Source organism: Opisthocomus hoazin, chromosome 5 (assembly GCF_030867145.1).
Source record: "Opisthocomus hoazin isolate bOpiHoa1 chromosome 5, bOpiHoa1.hap1, whole genome shotgun sequence".
In the NCBI taxonomy this organism is placed as follows: domain Eukaryota; kingdom Metazoa; phylum Chordata; class Aves; order Opisthocomiformes; family Opisthocomidae; genus Opisthocomus; species Opisthocomus hoazin.
This window is the reverse complement of record NC_134418.1, coordinates 30,650,072-30,670,821: the sequence shown is the minus strand read 5'-3', so window position 1 is coordinate 30,670,821 and position 20,750 is coordinate 30,650,072. Positions and strand designations below refer to the sequence as shown.

At 42.6% G+C, this 20,750-nt stretch overlaps 1 protein-coding gene across 3 annotated transcripts in view; it reads left to right on the top strand.

The window, feature by feature from the left end:
* CNOT6L (CCR4-NOT transcription complex subunit 6 like) overlaps positions 1-20,634 on the top strand; it is a 38,039-nt gene extending 17,405 nt beyond the window's left edge. For all 3 annotated transcript variants that reach the window (XM_075420825.1, XM_075420827.1, XM_075420826.1), the window contains exons 2-12: positions 3,165-3,286; positions 3,756-3,942; positions 4,416-4,501; positions 4,954-5,043; positions 5,874-5,942; positions 7,940-8,097; positions 9,119-9,273; positions 10,689-10,840; positions 12,009-12,233; positions 12,945-13,147; positions 13,519-20,634. In XM_075420825.1, coding sequence (XP_075276940.1) covers positions 3,175-3,286; positions 3,756-3,942; positions 4,416-4,501; positions 4,954-5,043; positions 5,874-5,942; positions 7,940-8,097; positions 9,119-9,273; positions 10,689-10,840; positions 12,009-12,233; positions 12,945-13,147; positions 13,519-13,731 — 1,650 coding nt within the window. In that variant the 5' untranslated portion in view covers positions 3,165-3,174 and the 3' untranslated portion in view covers positions 13,732-20,634. The remainder of the gene's footprint in view (positions 1-3,164; positions 3,287-3,755; positions 3,943-4,415; positions 4,502-4,953; positions 5,044-5,873; positions 5,943-7,939; positions 8,098-9,118; positions 9,274-10,688; positions 10,841-12,008; positions 12,234-12,944; positions 13,148-13,518) is intronic.
* Positions 20,635-20,750: the final 116 nt, after the last annotated feature.

The following is a 20,750-nucleotide window of genomic DNA, read 5'->3' as shown; positions in this document are numbered from 1 at the left end:
TGGTCATCTCTCAGCCTGTGGGCAGGTATGGATGAGTATGGGGTGACTCAGATGGTCTAACCACCGCAGTTTTAAAGACCTCATCAGCAGGCCCTGGGATATTTGTCCAACTTCTGCCCCGCTGCGAGGAGCGAAGCTGCTGGGGTCTGGCAGTGGGAACGGCAAGCCCCGCTCTGGTTTCCAGCGAGGCTGCTCAGCAGCTGGAGCAGACCGCTGCCGCTTCAAGACTTTGAATCATCACACGTGTGCCAGCAAGGACCCCTGGCTGGACTGAGCCTGCCTGAGCTGTTGGCCATCTGTGTCTGGCTTGTGATGAAACGGCGAGCAGAAATACAAATCATTTCCCGCTTTTTTTTTTTTAGCTGGAAATAAACCTTAAGAAGCCCATAGGAAGCAACCATGGCCAAAGCTTTTGCCAGCACTAGGCAGGGCAGGGAGGAGTTTCAGTATGCAGAAACTGAAATTTAAATCTGCCTGGGTCTGATATTGCTATTATATTATGCTGTGGAAAACAAGAATGTGAAGACCCGGTAAGCACAGTGTGTTGCACCGAGCACTCACCCAAATGCTCATGCTGGGTATTGGACAGCAAACTTTGCGATGTCCTAGGTCCAGATGTCATAGAAGTACAGATTGTTTTAAGATATGACAGATTAAAAAGCAAAATGAAGACCCATCCTGGGTCAGTTCAAATGTTTGATGATTAAGGCTCAAAGATCCGAAAAACTCCCTTCTGCCATAAACCCTTAATCCTTTGTTGGTATTCTGCTTGATTTTCACCACCCAGCTTTTAGGTTTCCCCCTTCTAATCTGCAGTATGCCCTGCGGATGGAATAAACATTGCCAGGTAATGAAATCTCGTTTTCTGTTAAAGGATCATCAGAGGTAATCCTTTGACAGTGATGTGACAGCTTTACTTGCTGCAAAACTAGCGTGCTGCTTTTTGGTACAGACAGACTGGCTCCGTTTATGCCGTATCTATCTGAAACGTTAGGACCATGGTCTTGATTCGAGTCTATATCATGTAAAATTTGTATTGAGTAGCATGCTAGATGATACACTTGATGCTACTCGAGGCAATTAGACTTTAATACAAAGTACAGTAGCCTTGTGATGTGCTTCCCCGCAGGCGTGGGGACTGGGACTGCGCACTCTGCAGCTGCCAGGGATTTCAAGCTCTCCCCATGCTCAGGTCCTGGCCCGCCCATCTCGGCAGCGATTCACAGCTCTGCTGGATGTCTCTGGTCGGTTCCAGGGGTCTAGCAAAATCCAGGAAGAGCTGTGTCGAGACTCGCTGGAATGTGGATTAGTTTCATACACGTCTAAAGGCAAGGATGCCCAGGAGAAAAGGTGAAATAGGGCTCTTGTGGCTTTGGCAGGGGCTGTGAGGAATCTGATCATGGGCCCGGGGCTGCTCCCTGCTTCTGCACATGTATGTATTTAACAGTGAAGATTAAATGCGGAAAAACCCAAGCACCAGAGATTTAGCACTCCCAAAGTGTAGTTTGTAATTCTGATTGTGTTGGGAAGTACCACTGCCGATTTTAGAGTTCTGAAACAAGGATCGAAGGATTTCAGGTCTAATCCCATGTCCTTAAATCTGTTTCATTCATGGCCCCGAACTGAATTGCTGCAGCTGAGCAGTGTGAGCACAGAATCCTCTTACCCTGTAGCTTTCCTCGCCGTGTGACTTCACCTGTAAATAGAAGTCAGCTATAATTAGATGTGGGGCTCACATCTGCCCTGCACTTGCACCAGGGAGCCTTAATTCAGCACGAATGGAATTTCCTGGAGTGTTCATTGGGGAAGCAAGCACCAGACCTGTAACAGACCCTTCACAGGGAACAGCCCTGACAAATCTTACCCCTGTGCAATGCCAGAACACTGTTTTGGCTATCTGCATCAGCTGGAAAAAAACTGCATTACTTCAAGCTCATAAAGGGCATGTGTGATCTTTGTTTAGTTGGACTAGCTGGAAAAAACAAAAAAAAAGCAACTAGTTTCTTCAAATTCTTCATAGTTTTCTGTCTTGTTAGTTCAGCAAACCAAATCATTTACAGTTGTCTTAAGAGCTTCACAGCTATTGCAGCCAGTTGTAGTAGAGACGTATGTATGAGGGAAAAAAATGCATCCTGTAGACCAGCTGCTTTGGACTTCTATAAAATCAAGGCTTGTGTATTTTGTGTGTCTGGGGAGGAAAAGACCAGTGAACAGCAAACTCGGCTAACTTTACATTTTTAAACCAAACCACCTCTCCTCCCCCCACCAGTCTTTCTCAGCATGAGGGTCTGGGGAGCTATGGAGGGAAACTTCTCCCCATGTTGTCTGGAAAGTGTGTGTTTTTTGAACAGGATGTCAGAGCCCTTTTCTGACAAGAATCTGGAAAATGAGATCAGTTGAATTTGTGTGTGCGCAAGCTCACCCTTAAGACATGAATGCATCTGATATTAAAGTTTTGGACTGGGCTGAAGCCCTGTATGCGTAAGAACAGCCAATGAGAATTTTACCTGAGCTCGTTTTATGTCTTCTAGGCCATTAGGAGTAAAAAGATCTTGACTGATTCTGAGCATGAAAAGGCACAGAACAGAAAAGCTAGATAGTTAGTGGAAAAATTGAGCTAATTCCCCTTCAGACTGCAAATTCAAGTCTTGTATAAGTGGAGTGCAAAAGTGGGACTTTGTATGTTGAAAATACTTGCTGTAAAAGCAGAGAAGAGCCTTCCCTTCAATCATTGGTTCCCTGTGAAAACTACAGGAGGGAGCAATCCTTGCGCTTTTGCCATGAATGAGCGAAACGCTGTTGTCTTGTCTGCAGGTTCTGCACACAGCAAATAACTCAGCGATGACATAGGTTACACCTCAATCTGGGGGGTAAACTGGGAAATCCAGAAAGTCCACATCGGGACAGTGCAAGGTAACACTGCAGACAACTGCAGAAAACCAAACTTTGTAGGAAGAAAGGGCCATATTCTGCAAAAGTCTGAGCACCTTCTTAACTCCATGCACTGGAAGGAGTTGTGCTGAAGTCAGCATAACATTTACTCTACATAAACTCCAGGGCGTGTGTTTTTGCAGTGTGTCACTGGGGAAGGTAATCTCCTGGCGGGCTAGCAATGAGGAAATGTTGTTGAGTCGCAGACGTTAATGGTTGTGATGGTCTTTCAGACTAACAGGGATGCCAAAGGAAAAATATGATCCTCCAGATCCTCGCAGAATTTACACCATCATGTCAGCAGAAGAGGTAGCCAACGGGAAGAAGTCGCACTGGGCTGAATTAGAGATCTCGGGTGAGTTGGTTTTGTTTTGAGTTTTGGTTTGGTGGAGTTGTTGGTGCCCCAGAATCGCACCATATGCTTTCAGATAGAGGATCCTGTGTTCAATACAGTTTTTCTGAGTTGGGGGAGGAGGATTAACTGATTGACCAGATTGTCTTCGAACTTGGCTGGATCACATTCAGCCCAGTTGGTTTAAAACACCAGCACAGACTGGACACGGGGTTTTGGGTAGCATTTCTGCTTCCCTAGAACTATACCTCTGTCTCTATCCTTTTAACTGGGAAGGTTAGATAATTATTTAAAGTCTGCTCCTAGAAAAGATACATGAAGGTATCTTCTGCAAGTGCCACTGAGTGTTCCAGTGAAGTGGTAGGGTTTCCTTACTGGAAATCCCATATTCTGACATCCCCCACAGTCTGTGCCTGATGGTTTTAGGGTACAAACCTGACTGAAGAGGTGGTTCTTTGCTTTTCTTTTTTAGGTAGAGTGCGGAGCTTAAGTACGTCACTTTGGTCACTGACGCACTTGACTGCTCTGCACCTCAATGACAACAATCTTACTCGCATTCCACCTGATATTGCCAAGCTTCATAATCTGGTTTACCTGGATCTGTCATCCAACAAACTCAGAAGTTTACCAGCAGAACTAGGAAACATGGTATCTCTCAGGTGAGAGAAATTATTCTGGTTAATTTTTCAAAAATCTGTATTCTGGGATTGGGACCGGCAGTTTTATTTTGCTTTCCATTTTGTATCTGAAACAATTCTGAAAAATTCAAGATTGGTGCAAAGCTTCAGTTCCAATAATTACTTTTGGGTTCATTACCCATCTTTTCTGGTCTCTGCAGATATATGTCTGTAAGCTATGTAGTCTTCTGCTTTGAAACATTGTTTGAGACTTGGTGATTGCCCGCTATTTAAACTCTCCCTGATTTAATTTTGTGTTTTGGGGTTTTTGTGGCTTTTTTTTCATAATGAAAGTATTTTGGTTGTCCTTTGAAATGGGAAGATTGGCATATCTTTCCATAATTCAAAAAAATTCAGGGTGAAAAGTGTCATCTTTGAAGACGAGTGGCGTATAGCACTTTAAGATTTTTCTTCTGAAGTGATACTCATCAAAAGTGTTTTTGCATTTGCTGCAGGGAATTGCTTTTAAATAACAATCTGTTACGGGTTTTGCCTTATGAACTTGGACGGCTCTTCCAGCTACAAACCCTAGGTTTGAAAGGTGAGTTAGTTCTTTACAGTTAAATATTCCTAGGAGTACTCTTGAATTACTGAGGGCACTGGGCTCAAAAGCTTTGTGTGCTACCTCAACATTTTCTTACAGTTTATTTGAGATATTAAGCTTGTAGCAAAAATGACCAGCCAGTTTGGAAAACAATGCTTTTCTGTTTAAATGCTATTAAACTTCCGTATGAGTCTGTTTCAAATCTGTAGATAGGTAAATAAACCCTTTAACCTACTGTATTATTGATGGAGGTGACTCAAAGGAAGTCTATGTGTGCTATCTATTTCTATAGCATCTGTTACTGTGGTGTTCTACAGTTCCAAGTTAAGCAACCTAAATATCTTCTGGGTCAATTTGTCTGTTCTCATTATGGGAGGTGTTCTTTGGTTGGAAAGCCTCAAGAAAGTCAGGCAGCTAATCACCCGGTTGTTGTTTTGTGCTGTTGGCAGGCAATCCTTTATCACAAGATATTCTCAGCCTCTACCAGGATCCAGATGGAACTCGAAAGCTACTGAACTACATGCTTGACAATCTAGCAGGTGACAGCCCTACAAATCTGATTGACAGAAGTGGTTTAAAAGTATGCGTTTCTGACAGTATTTGCAGCTAAAACAAGAATCTGACCCACTAAAGGGAGAGCATTTTCCAACTGCTTTTGCGTTTTTGTCAAGTGGTTCCAGGCGTACACACAAACACACACTTGCACACAGTGGAAGAGGTTGACATACATTGTCTAAGCTTTTCCCGTGTTACCCTGTTATAGCCACTTGCTCCCACTGTTCTGTTTCAAACCCTTCATTTACCAACAAAGTGCAAAGTCTTCCTTGCTGAAGCCATTTTGATACTTGCCACTAGAAGTTATAATCCGAATCCAAGTGGAATGTCAAATTTAGGTCTAGAAATACCACAGTGATTAAGAATATACAGTACCTGACTTAAATCCTGCTTCATGGTTCTGTAACTGGGCTTTCTGTTTTGCCACTTGATGTCTACTAAGTTAAAACATTGCAGGAGTGATGGATATAGGGTGAGGTTCTTGGAGAAGTGGAGTATAGCATGTCTGAACCACTACAGAATTTACCCCTCCTTCTTCTGCAGTATATTCAAGGTGCAGGAGTATTTTGGTGGTGCTCTTGCATTTGAAAGCAGGACACAAAAATAGTTGTGAGAATCTTACAACTAACAAATTTGCTCTTACTACAGCTAGCTGTTTAAATGATTTTCGCCTCCCCTGGAGCGTAAAAGGACTTGGGAAGTTGAGGTTGAAAAGCACAGTATGGAACATTATTGTTCAGTCATCATTTTGACTTAAAAATTGTAACTTACAAATGTAAAGCCTGAATTAATCACTGCTTTAAATTTTTTTTAGTTCATCCAGAGCAGCTGCCTCCAAGGCCATGGATTACATTAAAAGAACGAGACCAAATTCTGCCCTCAGGTAAACTTGTGGTTCTTTTCCCTATGTTCACAGTGATGTGCTGAAAAACTTTTCTTTGGCTTTATTTTCAGAGGTCTTCTGCCTTACACGTATCAGATTGAAAATAGCAATTTCTGTTCATTTGTACTAAAACAATTAACATATGGCTGTGCTGTAAATACCATTATTGTAATTTGAATGGGATGCTGGTCATTTGTTTTCCATGTTGGGCATTTTCATAATTGTTCCAACCACTGGTGCTGAAGAAAAAGAGCTTTTTTTCAAACAAATAATTTATCAGAAATAATAAGAACTGTAAAATAACTGTATACAAATGCCTTGTCCATGCACAGGCTGACTAAAGTGAGACTTTGAGAAGTCCCTATCTGCAGGTGAACCCGTGGAGCGCCTGGTACTGAAGTTAATTTAGTGCCCTCTATTGTTGCTTTTGGTAAAGTGCAAGAGGCAGCATTTCTGCAGGCTGTCCAAATCCAGTGGCTCTTCTTCCCCTGCACATCCTGAACAGAGCCCTCTAAAAGCATCCGTGAGCTTGTATAAAGAAGAGAAACGCTAATATTGCTGTTGCAGAAGATCAGATTAATAACCAGCAAGGTTAATGTGGCAGTCCTCTACCCTTTTTCTTTTTAGAAACGTGAAGATGGCAGGTATTCATAACTTAAGGTTGCAGTTAAGATCATCTGTCACTTTTTTTTATATTAAAGAACTACAAAACAGAAAAAAAAAAAGGAAGAAACAAGAAATGCCAAAAACTCTGTAAGCCACCACAATACTAAGTTCTGCATTTCTGTTTCAAATTCCCTTACAAATCAGTATCTCAGTGGAGTTTTATGGACTTTGGTTTTATTTTTTGAATCAAACTTCCTGAGCAGAAACAGAACTCAGAAATCATTAGAAAGCATAGCGTTAGGTGAGTGACCTGTGGAATATTTCATGGTAGAAACTGTAACAAGCCAATTGGTTGTTTTTGTAAAAAATTGAAACAACCAAACAGTGGAAATCTTCTTTGACTATGAGTATAAAAAAACACAGCTGTGGGGTAGCCTCACACTGAAACCTCGCTTCTTTTCCTGCAAATATGAGCAGTCTTTTCCCAGTGGCATGGTGCTAGGATGTGGCGTTTACCTGTCTTTTTTTCTTGGTGTAAAATCTAAGGGAGTTGAGAAGCTTGTGTGTGAAGGGAGTGTGTTTCAAATCGAATGATCTGATGAGTTGCATGCTGACTTCTCTCTTTTTCTTAAAAATGCGACCAAACAATGTATTAGGTGCTTACTAATTTATGAGTTCATTTCTCCTTCTCTTCCCCGCCCTCACCCAGACTCCTCTCTACCCCTTAGACTTGACAGACACGGATACAACTTGATACAACTTCGAAATGTTGTACAGGTGCTAGGAAAATTGTACAAATGTTTTGGAATCAGACTGCCTAAAAATGAAGCGTTCTAAAGCAGCATTTCTGTATCAGGCTGTGATATTATGATGTAGTAACAGCTTCTTTAGCAGCTTGGTTTTGCTTTTGCTTTAGAACTGTACAGGTCACTTAAGCCTGAAGTTGCTGTATAAAGGCACCTCATGCAATAAATACTAGGTTTTGACTCCAACACTGAAATGGCTTCTCCTCTCCCTCTCCTTACCCCCCAGTCCAGAGAGACACTGTTCCTAATTGTTGCCGACCCCTAGATCTCCCCCATCCCGAAAGGTAATAAAGAATTGATTGCAAAATGGGATTGCATTGCTTTGTTACACACATGACACCCTCTTGTTTTGGTAGTAATGCTGATTTTTTTTCAGGGAGAGCTTAGCCTTACGTGGTAACTGCTGGCTCAGCAGGGCCTTTTTTACTCCCGTTCATGAAACGCTCAGTGGAATGAGCCCACTGACTTGTGTTCAGTAGGCCCACCAGAATAGACCATGTAAGATTCAGTATTTTGGCTTGAATAAGTTCAGTATTTGTAATCTTCAGAGGTTGATAACCTTTCCTTTTCTTTCTTTCCTTCCAGCTTCATTCACAGTTATGTGTTACAATGTGTTGTGTGATAAATATGCTACCCGGCAGCTCTATGGCTACTGCCCATCTTGGGCACTCAATTGGGAGTATAGGAAAAAGGGAATCATGGAAGAAATCGTCAACTGTGATGCAGATATCATTAGTCTTCAGGTAACTGGAAAATAACTGTACTTTTCATCAGAAATGGAAAACATTAAATTCCACCTTCAGAATGAAATGCTCCCTTGAAAGCACCACATTCGCCTGCTTGCTAACAAATTCTGGGGCTTACTAATACAAGCTGTGTGCACAGCTCCTTGTTTACACATTGGCTTGTGTTTTACGAAAAGAGACAAAGTAAGTGAGATAAAATCAGCTAAATTACTAGAAAATTTGCACTGGAAGATCTGAGTCTTTTCCCTGAGTCTTCTTCTGAGTCTGTACAGGGTTTACTACAGAAGGGGAGAATGTAGACTGCTATAACCCCAAACGCCCCTGTTTCTAGTCCATTCCTGCTTGGTACAGAAGTGAAGGTCTCAAAAGTACTGTCATTGGCAAACAAGGGGACTCTCATGGTCAAAGCTGAGTGTCGATTGTCATTGGTACATATGGTACATAGGTATCCTGCTATGTTATTAGAAATTTATTGCTGATGTTTAGAACAGTTGAACGCTTCTGCCTTTAAACTGATATTTATTTTTTTTAAGAAAGTTCTAGTAGGCAAAAATCTTGCACAAGAAGAGAGTAGTTACCTTGGTCTGAAAACCTCAAGAGATCAACCTCTGAAATCCTCTTGAAGATCAATGTTACTACAAAGAAAATGTATTGTTACAGAACAGCAAAAGACCCTTGTGTGAAAGAGCTCTCCAAATTAAATATTAATTGCTGCTGGATATCTATCGACCTCTCAGGACAGTATCCGCATTCCGATGTCAAACATATCAGGTGTAATCTATTGCTATTCAAAATACACCTGTCACTTTCCCTTTTGGGAGGATTCCAGGATATCCAGGAATGCAGATCTGTTTCTAGCAGGCCATTAATTTAGGAAGTGACATGATTTGTGCAAACAGAAGCTTTTTGCCTTGGTGAGAGCTGCCGACTGCAAGCCAAGGCAGGCCCAAGTTGCCATACAGTGATAGGAAGGGTTTACTTGACTTTGCTAGCCTAAGGTATTTGTGTTCAATTCCAGGAAGTGGAAACAGAGCAATACTTCACCCTTTTTCTGCCAGCCTTGAAAGATCGAGGATACGATGGATTCTTTTCTCCAAAGTCACGTGCCAAAATCATGTCTGAGCAGGAGAAAAAGCATGTGGATGGCTGTGCAATATTCTTCAAAACTGAAAAGTAAGGGGCAGAAGCAACTTTTTAAAAATGCATTAAAACCCACTTGATTTAGGTCTGAAAGCTTTCCTCTCTCAGGGTGCGTGGTAACCAACGTACTGTGCTGTGAAACAAAAGGTAAAGTTCACTACAAAGGATGATCCTGCCTTCCCTTTTGCTGCTCTGTTTGCAACAGAGCCCTTCCATTCTTTTCAGCCTGTGAACAAAGATACCTCTTCAGAAACATGGAAGTAGCGGAAGAGCTAGTATGAACGAAAACTTACATGCTTTGTGTGCACATCCTTGGCAGATCTAATAAATACCTCACCTTCTCTACAGACTTTTGCCTTGCTTGACAGAAGATTCACCACTTTAAAATTAAAAATCTGTAAACTGTGCTGGCTTAATCCTTAGGTATTAAAAGATGTATTGGTGCCAAAGGATCATAGAATATTCTCTGCTTTTATGAATCAAAACATTACATTATTAAATACCTGATCCAAAAAGTTCTGCTACACTAAAAGCGTCAAACTATTGGGAAGGGAGGAGAGGTGCTGTCATGCACACTTCTCATCTGTGTAAACTGCACATGGGTTGTACCACATCAAGTGTCCCTCTGAATATTCCCTTTGAACAGTATTCAGTAATTAGAATGGAAGTTTCACAAAGCCTTAGCTTGGTTGCAGAGTTTTCACTGCTTCCAGAAACAAAAATATGCCTTTCAGGTCATGTATAAAAATAACTCAACTCATTTTGAATAGAGGAGGTCTGTGAAAACAAACAACTGATGTTTTTCAAACCTTGAAACTAACAAGGGTATATAGAGAACTGGTTAGTACGCTGTGGTTCTCACAGGTGAAAACAGAAGACTAATAATACTCTTTTTTAATTTTCTTAGAGCACAAAACAAAAACAAGCCCCTTTCAATAGGTAGCCTTCACTTTGTCCTGAAGCAAGGCATTTTCGGGCATCCTAAGGCTGGAAAGGAATGAAAAACTAATTTCACAAAACTAGTGGTGGTAGCTAGTGGTTTGAAAGAAGCTGTTCTTTAATAATGCATTTGCCCAAAGTGAAAGGCAAGCCTTTAATTACCGTCTCATCTTAATTTTTTTGCCTAGAACAGTCCTGAGGAGGTACAATAACCTCTGAGTGTTGCTCTGAATAGTCGTCTCAGAGTGCTGCGCTGAAACCCTGAACCCCTGGTATCTTGTCTCCCCTGCGCGTATCTCACTTGCCAGCCCAAAAGCTCTATCCTGACTAGGGGAATATTTCTTAGAACTGTTTTTACTTTTATAAAACGAGAGGACAAAAGAAACGTGCCTCACCCTGTCGTGCAGACTCTCTCCTTGGATGTGGTAGACTGGAGCGCAGATAGAAACCATGTCTTTTCACGTAGCTGTACCTCATGTGTTCATACACGAGTCTCTTTGTTTAATCAGATTTACACTGGTACAGAAGCATACAGTGGAGTTCAACCAGGTGGCAATGGCTAACTCTGAAGGTTCAGAAGCTATGTTAAACAGAGTGATGACGAAGGACAACATCGGAGTTGCCGTGGTGTTAGAGGTGCACAAAGAATTATTTGGAGCAAGTGAGTATGACCATGGTTCTCTCATTGATTATTCATTTCCACGTAAAGGCAGGAGTTATTCCTTAGGTAATACGGCTGTCTAGAATATTGGTGCCGTTGGTGGTGGTAACCAAATACTCACAAAGGAGGAAATGCTGTTCACTGTGCTGATTTGGATAGTGACAGCCCATCGGTAGCTAAGACAGCACACAGATGATACGATTTCCTGGTCTGGTTGCACTTGCAGCCGGATGCCCAGCATTTAGCTTTCTCCTTTCGAGCTTTTGTCCGTGCTTACTTATTCTGTTAAATTCTGCTTGAAGAATTAAGCTTTTCCAAGGTCAGTGTGTTTACATGCATATGGTCTTACCAACAGTTGTCAGTGATGTTCAGCTTCTATCTTCTACTCCCTTTTTTTCCCCTTGATTAAATCTTTCTATCCTCCCCCAGTGATTATATGACAGTGCTTATATACTGATGTGGAAGAATGAGATCATCAGGTATCTTTCATGCCAGTTGATTGACTGACTGTCACATTTTCATTAAGTTTGATCAGATGCGGCAGACGATTTCAACATACTTAAAATTGTCACCCTGCTCTGTCTGCGTGTCCGGTTTTTTGATTGCTAGTTTCCAGTGTACCCTTCAAAGGAGCAGAATCTCTAAATTGTGGGACTGGAAAGAGCTGCCTCTGACTTGATGCCCCATCATTCAGAGTACTGTTTCTCTGATAAATAGTAAAACCACCTATAGCGTTTTGCAGCAGCCAGGTTCATACTGCATTCATTTAAGCGGGTTTGAGTTTTTTCCCAAGGGAACGATTTGCCACACTGTGGCAGCTAAGAGTCAGGAAACTCCCTTGGGCCTTAAATATTGAATCGTTGTGCACGGTCAAGTGATCACCACTTGAGCGGTAGAGAAGGAATGCAATTGTAACAGTATCAAGTTATGCTGGCTCTTTCTTTCCTATATTGGAGAGATTTTATCACGTAATATTATGTAAATGCTGCCAATTTAGGAGGGAGAAGTGGTTCGGGTAATGCTTTTTTTCCAGCAGTGAAAGTACATCCACCTGCTGGTGTGTCTGACTCGGAGTCCTTAGTAGCTAGACCCTGAATGTTAACAGGGGGGAGTCTGCTGTATTCACACAGTCAGCCTTTCACTGATAAAAATGTATTTGTTTATCTAGGTATGAAATCGCTTCATGTGGACAAACAGCTGCTTATTGTGGCCAATGCCCACATGCACTGGGACCCTGAATACTCAGATGTGAAACTCATTCAGACTATGATGTTTGTCTCAGAACTGAAAAACATCCTCGAGAAAGCCTCAAGCAGGCCCGGTAGCCCAACAGCAGATCCAAACTCTATCCCTCTGGTGCTGTGTGCGGATCTCAACTCATTGCCTGATTCAGGTAAGACTGGTTTTGGCTTCATTTTTGACTTACCTTTTTAGAACATTTGAATCCTCTTTTCCTCTGAGGGCAATGGGGCGGTTTGTACTTCCCTGGGTAGGTATGGATGAAACCTTTTTAGTAATAGCTGTCTTTCAAAATCTGGATGAAGAGAATGCAAGTTCCTCTGGTGGAGTAGACTGCTTTTTGTGATCAGTTGTACACTCCAGAAAAGTTGGTTGTGCCTACAAAGAGGTAGAAAGGCACAAATAGATCTTAAGTAAATCATTAATGAAATACCCATGCATTGAGCAGCATTAATAAGCAGGAAAGACGTGAGTTCATGGTGGGACTCAAAAACTTGCTAAGGAGATGGGTTTGCTTTAGTAATTGTGACGTTTGATACTATAATATCAGGTATATCTATGCAAGCTGCCTCTCTAGCACCCTGCCACACGCGTACTGCAGTACAAGTACTATGGGTTTACTGTAATCCTCAAAAAATATTGTTAAAACCACTGGAGAGCCTCAGTTCCCTGGCTGTGTGTCAGAAAAGTGTGTACAGCTCAGACATGGACAAGACAGCTGCTGTGTAGGTTTCCCCTTAGATGGAAAGCTCTTTTCTTATCTCATGGGGTGTCTTGTTGGTGTTTTGATTTTTAGCTCCGAGGCCAACATTCCGTGAATGTTGTATTTTAAAGCAACTCCCTGAATCCTCTCCTTTGCAAACAGGTGTAGTGGAATACTTAAGCAATGGCATAGTAGCTGACAACCACAAGGACTTCAAGGAGTTGCGTTATAACGAGTGTCTCATGAACTTCAGTGGCAATGGAAAAAACGGGGCTTCTGAAGGAAGAATTACGCATGGCTTCCAACTCAAGAGCGCCTATGAAAACAACTTGATGCCTTACACCAATTACACTTTTGATTTCAAAGTAAGCAGCGATTTTTCTGAAATGGCAGACATTGACCTGGTCTTCCCAGGATGCTGTCTTAATTTTCTGACCATTGGCTGTCTTTCCCTCTGTTCCTGTAAGTGCTTCATCACTGGTTCCTACACTCGCTGGACGCTTTTCCTACCGCACACAAATCCTTGATTTGATGGCATTTTTAAGCTTCCGACCTGGCTCCGGCCAGTGACTTAGTGAGAACGGATGCAGCGCTTTGAACGTAAACCGCCGCGCGTGTTTCTGACCCTAATTCCAGTGCTGTGCCTCTTCCCGTGAATTGCAGCCAGAAGCCAGTCGAGTTCAGGTTGCCAAGCAGCGAGGTCTGTTCTCACTGTCATGTTTCTCTTTCTCCCTAGGGTGTGATTGACTACATTTTCTATTCCAACACTCACATGAACGTGCTTGGTGTCCTGGGGCCTTTGGACCCTCAGTGGCTGGTTGACAACAACATCACTGGGTGTCCACACCCTCACATCCCTTCAGACCACTTCTCACTGTTAACACAACTCGAACTCCATCCTCCGCTCCTGCCTCTTGTCAACGGTGTGCACTTGCCTAACAGGAGGTAGTGGAGCCCTGCCCCTTTGAGGGCAAGGACCTGTTGTTATGGACCTGTACAGTTGTAAATCAAAGTATATAGGAGTGAAGTATGGCCAACCTTAAGCTGCTTCTTCAAGCTCCTTTCCTTATGTGTTTGATATGAGATTTTGCACATTTTGGTGCATATTGGTATCATTTGGCACTAGGGCTGGAACCAAAGTATTATTCCCTTTCCAGGTTTTTAATTTAATTTTTTTTTTAACTGGCAAGCTTTTTCTTTTCAGTAGGAAGCTGCACTTATAAATGGACAAATGAAATTAAAAACTTGCTTATTAACGTATTTCAAGATAATGCTTTTTTCCAGAACATAGGGAAATGAGCCAACCTTTTAGGAGAAAGAAAAACAAAAATAGAAATGCTTGTTTTGTAGGAAGAATATTAGAAATACTGTTTGCTTGAACCCAAAATGGAGACTGAACTCCGCATCCAAAATAAATTTTGCACATTAGCAAAGCACTTAATACCTGACTATAAATGATCAGCAGTGTGGCCCTGCCCCTTGTCTAGCTCATGTTAGAAAACCAAAGATGGCTTAATACTTGTGATAAAATTTGAGGTCTAAATTCTCCTGATGTAATTTAATTTACAAAGAAATTTCCAGTGAAGCTACATCTCACAAGGCTTTGCAGGTGAGCGTTTAATGCTGTGTATAGATCGCTTGCTTAGCAAGACGCCGTGGTGGCTTTTTTTCGGCACTCTGAAGAACTTGGTCCTTTCCGGGCAAGATGCGCAGGGATCCAAAGGACCTCTGTGAAACAGAGCTGCCTCTCTGCTTTGGCAAGCCAGGGCACCACGCTTGGGAGCGGGACTCAGAAATGGTGAGAAATTGCGCTTGAAGCGAGCTGTTGCAGGCATTCGTGTTCCAGGTGAATAAAGAAGTTGCAAATCCGTCCTAGGCTCCCTTTTCTGAAGTTGGGTTGCAAAGATGGGAAACTTGGGATTAAATGCTTAAGCGTAGGGTACAGGAAAAAGCCGCTGGAAATGATCTTACTTCTGTCTCCGAAGGGCATGCGGAGTAGCTGTCAGCATGCTTTTTTCATTGGGGGAGCACGCGGTAGCGGTAATCATTCCTTGGATTATTTTCCCTGACCCTAGTTGCCAAATAACCATCACACTTTTTTAATGATCTTTCTTTTCTGTTGCCGGTCAGGGTTGAATTAAAAAGCTGCTGGTTCATTCCCAACTGTTAATGCTCTTTGGATGTGTTGGAAATCTTTTTTTTTTTTTCTTTTTATGCTCTAGGTGGCCAGTTCAAAACCTTGTGCCTCAAGAGGCATTAAACATAAAGCAATTTTCTGAAAAATTGGTTGGCTGCTTAATGTTTAAAAAAAAATGGCACAGTGATAGGAAAAGGTTGTGTCTGTGTTTTTAAGTTTTTCTTTATTCTGCTTTTTTGCTGCTATAAAATTTTCTTGAATTTATATTTTAAACTTTTCATGCACTTTACTGTTTCTAGTCTCGAAATGTGATATTTTTAATAAATGAAAAAATTTTCCATTATGTTAATGAAATTTTTAAACAGATTGATAGCCTATATTTATGTCTCATTCGTATACTTTAAAAAGTCAAATTTAAATTGTGAAATTAGTTTTAAATACTAAGGAGCCATCTTCTGTCTTGCAAAACTGCGGAGTCAGGCTGTTCCTCTACTCTTTAATTAAATATTTCCTTTGTCGTTTTATACATAGGAAATTATCCATAGAGAAAAAAAAATCAATTGGACCTAGAGTAGAAACTATTCCCTGACTCTTGTTGGGGGCCGGGGAGGGGGTGGTGTGGGACAGAACGCAAAAATCGGTTGAACGAAACAACAACTCCCTTTTAAAAGAAGTGCCTAAAAAATGGAGGCGTCATCTATTGTCTACTATAAATTGGAAGTGGTCATAGCTGGCTGAAATTCCTGTACAGCAGTTGCTTTGTGCAGCACCAAAAAAAAGCTCTTTCTGAAGCCGGATTTTCCTCTAGGTGCAGGTATCTCTTTTTTAATATACCTCAGCGCTCGACACCTAGCCATTGCAGAGAAATTGCGAAAGCGATTTGAGAGTATAGTACTGGAAAGTAGAATAGCATGAAAAACTTAATTTTGTGGACATTACCTTTCTGTAATCAGCTACTGTATCTTTTTTGGAAGGGGGGGGTGCTCTGCTCTGGAGGTGTGCACTAACAAACCCTTCTCCTCCTTTTCCTACACGCATGTTAACTAGCAACGTGAGCAATATTTCCTACCATACTTCACTCCCAATATTTTTTGAGATGTTTGTATAAAATGGAATTTAAAATTCACCTATGATTGTATATGAACTGCAGAGGAGCCCGTTTATTAATAAAAATAAAACCCAACAACAATCTTTTGTAATACCGGGGTGGGAGAGGATGGGGATGAAAAAAACAACCCTGGCAACATTGTAAACTGCTTAAGTTTGACTTTCCTTTGGTTTCTAACTGACTGAAGTGTTCTGTTGCAGGAAGGTGTTTAATTGGATTTTCTCTGCTGCGAACTGAACGTCCATAATGCTGTGCGATTTTTAGAAAGAAAAAACTTATTTTAATAGACATTGCACAAAACCTCTGGATTTTAAAAAAAATTTAGTCTTGTTTATGTTTCAGTCGATGCACATAACCGGGGACATGTCTACCCGCCTTTCACATGTCTGGCTGCCTCCCCGTTTTCCTGCTGGTTCTTTCCCTTCCCAACAGGAGCGGTAAGGGCATTGCGCTTTTTTCCCAGCCGAGCAGAAACGCCGCTCTCCGTAGCGATGTTGTGCTCTAAGAAGAGAGGGAGTGGGGAGCAGGCAGCCACCAGCCTCGTGCGCAGGGCGAGATCCCTCTCCATAAACATATGCAGCATCCAGATGGCAACGCTAATTTTCTTTTGACCCAGATGGAAGCTGACGGTAGGGTGTTTTCTAGGGGAAAGGGAGCAATATGAAGTGAAATATCACTAACCCTAAGCAGAGATGGATGAGAAACCATCAGCTCTCTCCATCGCTGACCCTCAGTTCCCAGCACATCGCTGTGCCCTCGCAGCCGACGCCTGGGAAAAAAGCTCTGAGTCCTTTACTGCTCCTCACTGTCTTGGTTTGCTTTCAAAAATATGGTGCCTGGTGTCAACTTCTAAGCAACAGCACTGCCTAAAGCAAGCAGAGAAAAAAAAATCCAACACTCTTCTACAAGCAACTTTTTAAAATTTAATATGGTAAATCTGTTAGATATGGGGTTTTGTGTGTGTATATATATATAAAAAAAAAGAGAATTTTGTACAACGTAGCTGAATATTTTTGTTTCCTTATTTTGATGTAAGGAGTGTGAACATTTGCGTACCACATGCTGAAGTCAGGTATGGCACAATGGGGTCTGAGACCAGCTTTGCTTCCCATTTGCCTTGTTAAAAGCTTTTGTCGTCTCTTTCTAGCATTCGTTGACAAAATATTTCATTTTATTGGTAAGCTTTCTCTGTCTCTTGGAAGCCACTCCTGTTTAGTCTGCAGACACATTCAGCAAAGGTCTCATTAGTCCTAAATCCTTGCAGTTCTGTGTTTTATAGACTAGAAAGCCAAAATCTTTGACTCCTAAACTTTTCAGTAGCACTTGCCGCTGACCTAACGCAGCTTTCAAAACCATACCGTGATCTTCAGCATTCGGGTAACGCTGTGCTGGCTTTGCTGCAGAGACTCCTAAAAGCCATGTTCACGCTCTTGAACTCCTGAGGCCCACTTTACCATGATGCTGAGCATCCGCAACTCCCACTTAGTGCCGAATATCGGGCTTTTGGAGACCGGCTTTCCGCACCAGGCTTGTGAGACGTCAGTTCTGAGTTGTGAGTGAGAATTTGAGACCTCAAAGGTTCATATCACTTGTTTCTCTGGGGGTTGGTTTTGCTGAGGTGGCGGGAGGGAAGCCAAAAGGGCTTGTTGAAATCCAGAGTTTCTCTGTTAATTTAGAAGACAGGTTGGGGAAGCACTTTTAGGATTCCTACACCAAGAGCACAGTATTCACCCCTTCTTGGCAGGGAGCAGGAGCCAGAAATGGCTGCTGGTCCTTACTGTGTGAAGACCAGATTTAAACCCAGCAACACAGCAGCAGTTACTTCATTTCCACGATGCATTTTCAGCTCCTAGCATCAAAACCTTCCTTTGGCATGAAACTTGGCATAGCGGGGTGGGGTGGAAGGTCTTTTAGTCCCATCCAAACCGAATCAGTAGCCTGCATTAGAAATATCACACAAATGTGATACGCACCCTTGTACTGGTTTAAAAGGGAGTTTAGTCACAAGTAGCAGTTGTCCTCTCCCCAGCAACCTCAGCTTTGTATGTAATTATGATTCCTCTGTTCTTGGCTTCTGGACAAATATTTTTCTTGTAATAGTCATGAAGAGTTAAGGCCCGATTTGAACCTAAGGACCCTCTCCCTGTTGCATGGGGAGGTGATTGATGTAAGCGCATCCTTCTCTGGCACGCTGGTACACTCGGCAGCACTGGGTGGTGGTTCAGCTAAAATCAGGCTGTCGGCATAAAAGAGCAGCGGGTTGTTGTCCTACTTGGTCACCATGGAGGTGTGATGCTCTTCTGGACAATCTTCACAACCAAAACTGCCTGGTAGGAAGCGAAGCAGCGTAGAAGACTAACTGAAGTTCATGTTGGCTTCAGAGGTGGTATGGTGTCGGCACCAAGCACGCACACTGAGAAACCTTACCTGCCTAATTTCACATGTCCCAAAAGGAGCTGAAGTGCTTGGTCTTGGAGGGGTTTTACGCAGGGGGGCAGAGGACCTGATTTGTTAGACACCAGAAAAGAAATGAGCCCTAGATGCAGAGAGGTTTGGGTTTTTCTGACAGATACTGTTACTAGCATTTCATCGTGAGAAAAAGCATCTTGCGATGTGCAGCATGTCAGTTTTTTTATAAGATTACAGGAGTATAGTCACGTACCCTCCCTTTCTCACCCTTCAGTGTTCAAAGGCGACACAAGCCCCAAGAGAACCTGGTGGAAACTGTTCATGTCTAAAGTCTCTATGCCAAGCATCAGACAAGAACTCACTTTAAGATTAAAAACCATTTTAGAAGGAGATTATAAAGCTCTAGATCCAGGCACAGCTCTAAGTGCTGCAGTATCTTTTCCTCTGACCACTCTTTGCACTGACACCCACCACGGGTTTGCTTTTCCTCCAGAAAACAAGAGCAGGGACAAAAAACAGAGCGGATGAGGCAGGCATAAGCATTGCACGGTCAGAAAAGGGACAAAATTAACACCTTTAAAGAACGTCCTCCTCAGAAAAATGATTTAACTCTATAAAAGGTATTAAGAGATGATAAAGTTTGCTGGTTTGGCTATGTTCGAGGATGACGGACTTTAGGAGTGCAGTTTCTAGGACTATGTCTGAAAATAAGCGTGAAGATAAAGAAATGCTTGGGTACTTCGGTACTTCAGGATGTTTTAAACCATGTTGATGGCAAAGCACGCGAAGTGATATAACTTTCTCTTTTTTCCCCTCCCCTCCTGCAATCATACGGTGTGTTTAGCTTGCAAAATCTCTCACTGTTTGAGTGGTGAAGATTAGAGTGATCCTGGTACCGGCTCTTGTGCTCTTTGTTAAACAGTTCCTACAATTTAGGCATTTACTGAGTTTGCATTTGTCTGTATTTGTCTTTGTTCCAAAGCAAAAAAAACCCAACCAAAACAAAAAAAAACTCATGGTGGCTTTCTTTACAAGTGACATCTTACATGACTTTGGCTTTGTTTTCTGATTTTAATGATTGCATCGTGTGTTTGCTTTCTGAGCAATTAAAAGTCTTTGTGTGCACCATGTTAGCTAAATATACCCTTAATTCATAAACTCACAGGCTGGACTGGAGCAGTGGTGACGGGAGCCTGGGCTCCCCCTCCTGCCCCATTGCACGGTGGTTAATTTGGGAGGTCGGGGCTTCTTTTTAGCTGGATTTCTTTCTTGAGTGTTGTCTTTGCAACCACAAGGTCCTGTCCCTCAAAAGATGGAAGTGCATATGAAGACAGAGGAAACTGCTGTGTCGCTCCTGGGCATGCTTACACTGAAATTTTAGGGGGATTTACGTCTCATTCGATGGAAATAGTAGCTTTGCTTTAAATCTAGAGCACGCTGGGCTCTTGGATAGGGAGATTGCTGCTTGCATTGGCTGGAGCTGCTGCTGGCCCCCCCGGCCCCGGTTTTGCTCGGCAGCACTGTGACACCCCGGGGGGGGGCCTGGGGGGCTGCCTGCCCCACCAGCCTGGACATGGGGATGGGGTAGGTCTCCCAGGCAAAGTTTGACACCAGCCCTAGGCACCGTGCTTGCAGGAGGTGCAGCCCTCAGCTGAGACCTGAGCAAAAAGCCTGAGTAATTTGCTTATTCCATGTTTCCCATGAGAATAAATAGTAAGAAACCTTCTCTCCAGCTCTCTTCCTTTGCTTTTACAAAAGATCCTTTTTTTTCTCTCCCTCTGAAAGAACTCGTGTTTTGGAGAAAGTGCCATTCCACAGTGCAATTCCCCCTGTAATTATACTTTGCAATGAAAAACTCACCGAGAAAGCAAATTCCCATCGAGTGGGGATTGCGGGGACCCAGGCAGGGGGAAGAGCTGCTCCCCTGCGCAGACCCAGCTGGAGAGAATGACACTGGTGACTGAGCTAAGCAGCCCTGCCTTCCTTTAACCTCAGGGCAGCTGGGGAAAGGGAGGTCCTCAAAACCCTGAACTGTTACTTTTTCTTCCCTTTTTAAATTCTTTTTTTTTTTTTTTAAATTTAACCACACACACCTGCACCGTGGAGATGGGGTACTGCTGGCACGATGGATAGGGCTAAATACCTGCTTGTTTCTTCCCACCCACCTGTGTACTTTTATTTCCTTCTGTCGGCAATAAACAGCCCTTTTGCAACCACTTTTGTCCCCTGCTGTGGTTCCTTAGAAGCACAGGGCGGGAAGGAGGGGGACATGGGGACCGGCCCGGTGTGTCACAGCTTGCCACTGCCCTGGGAC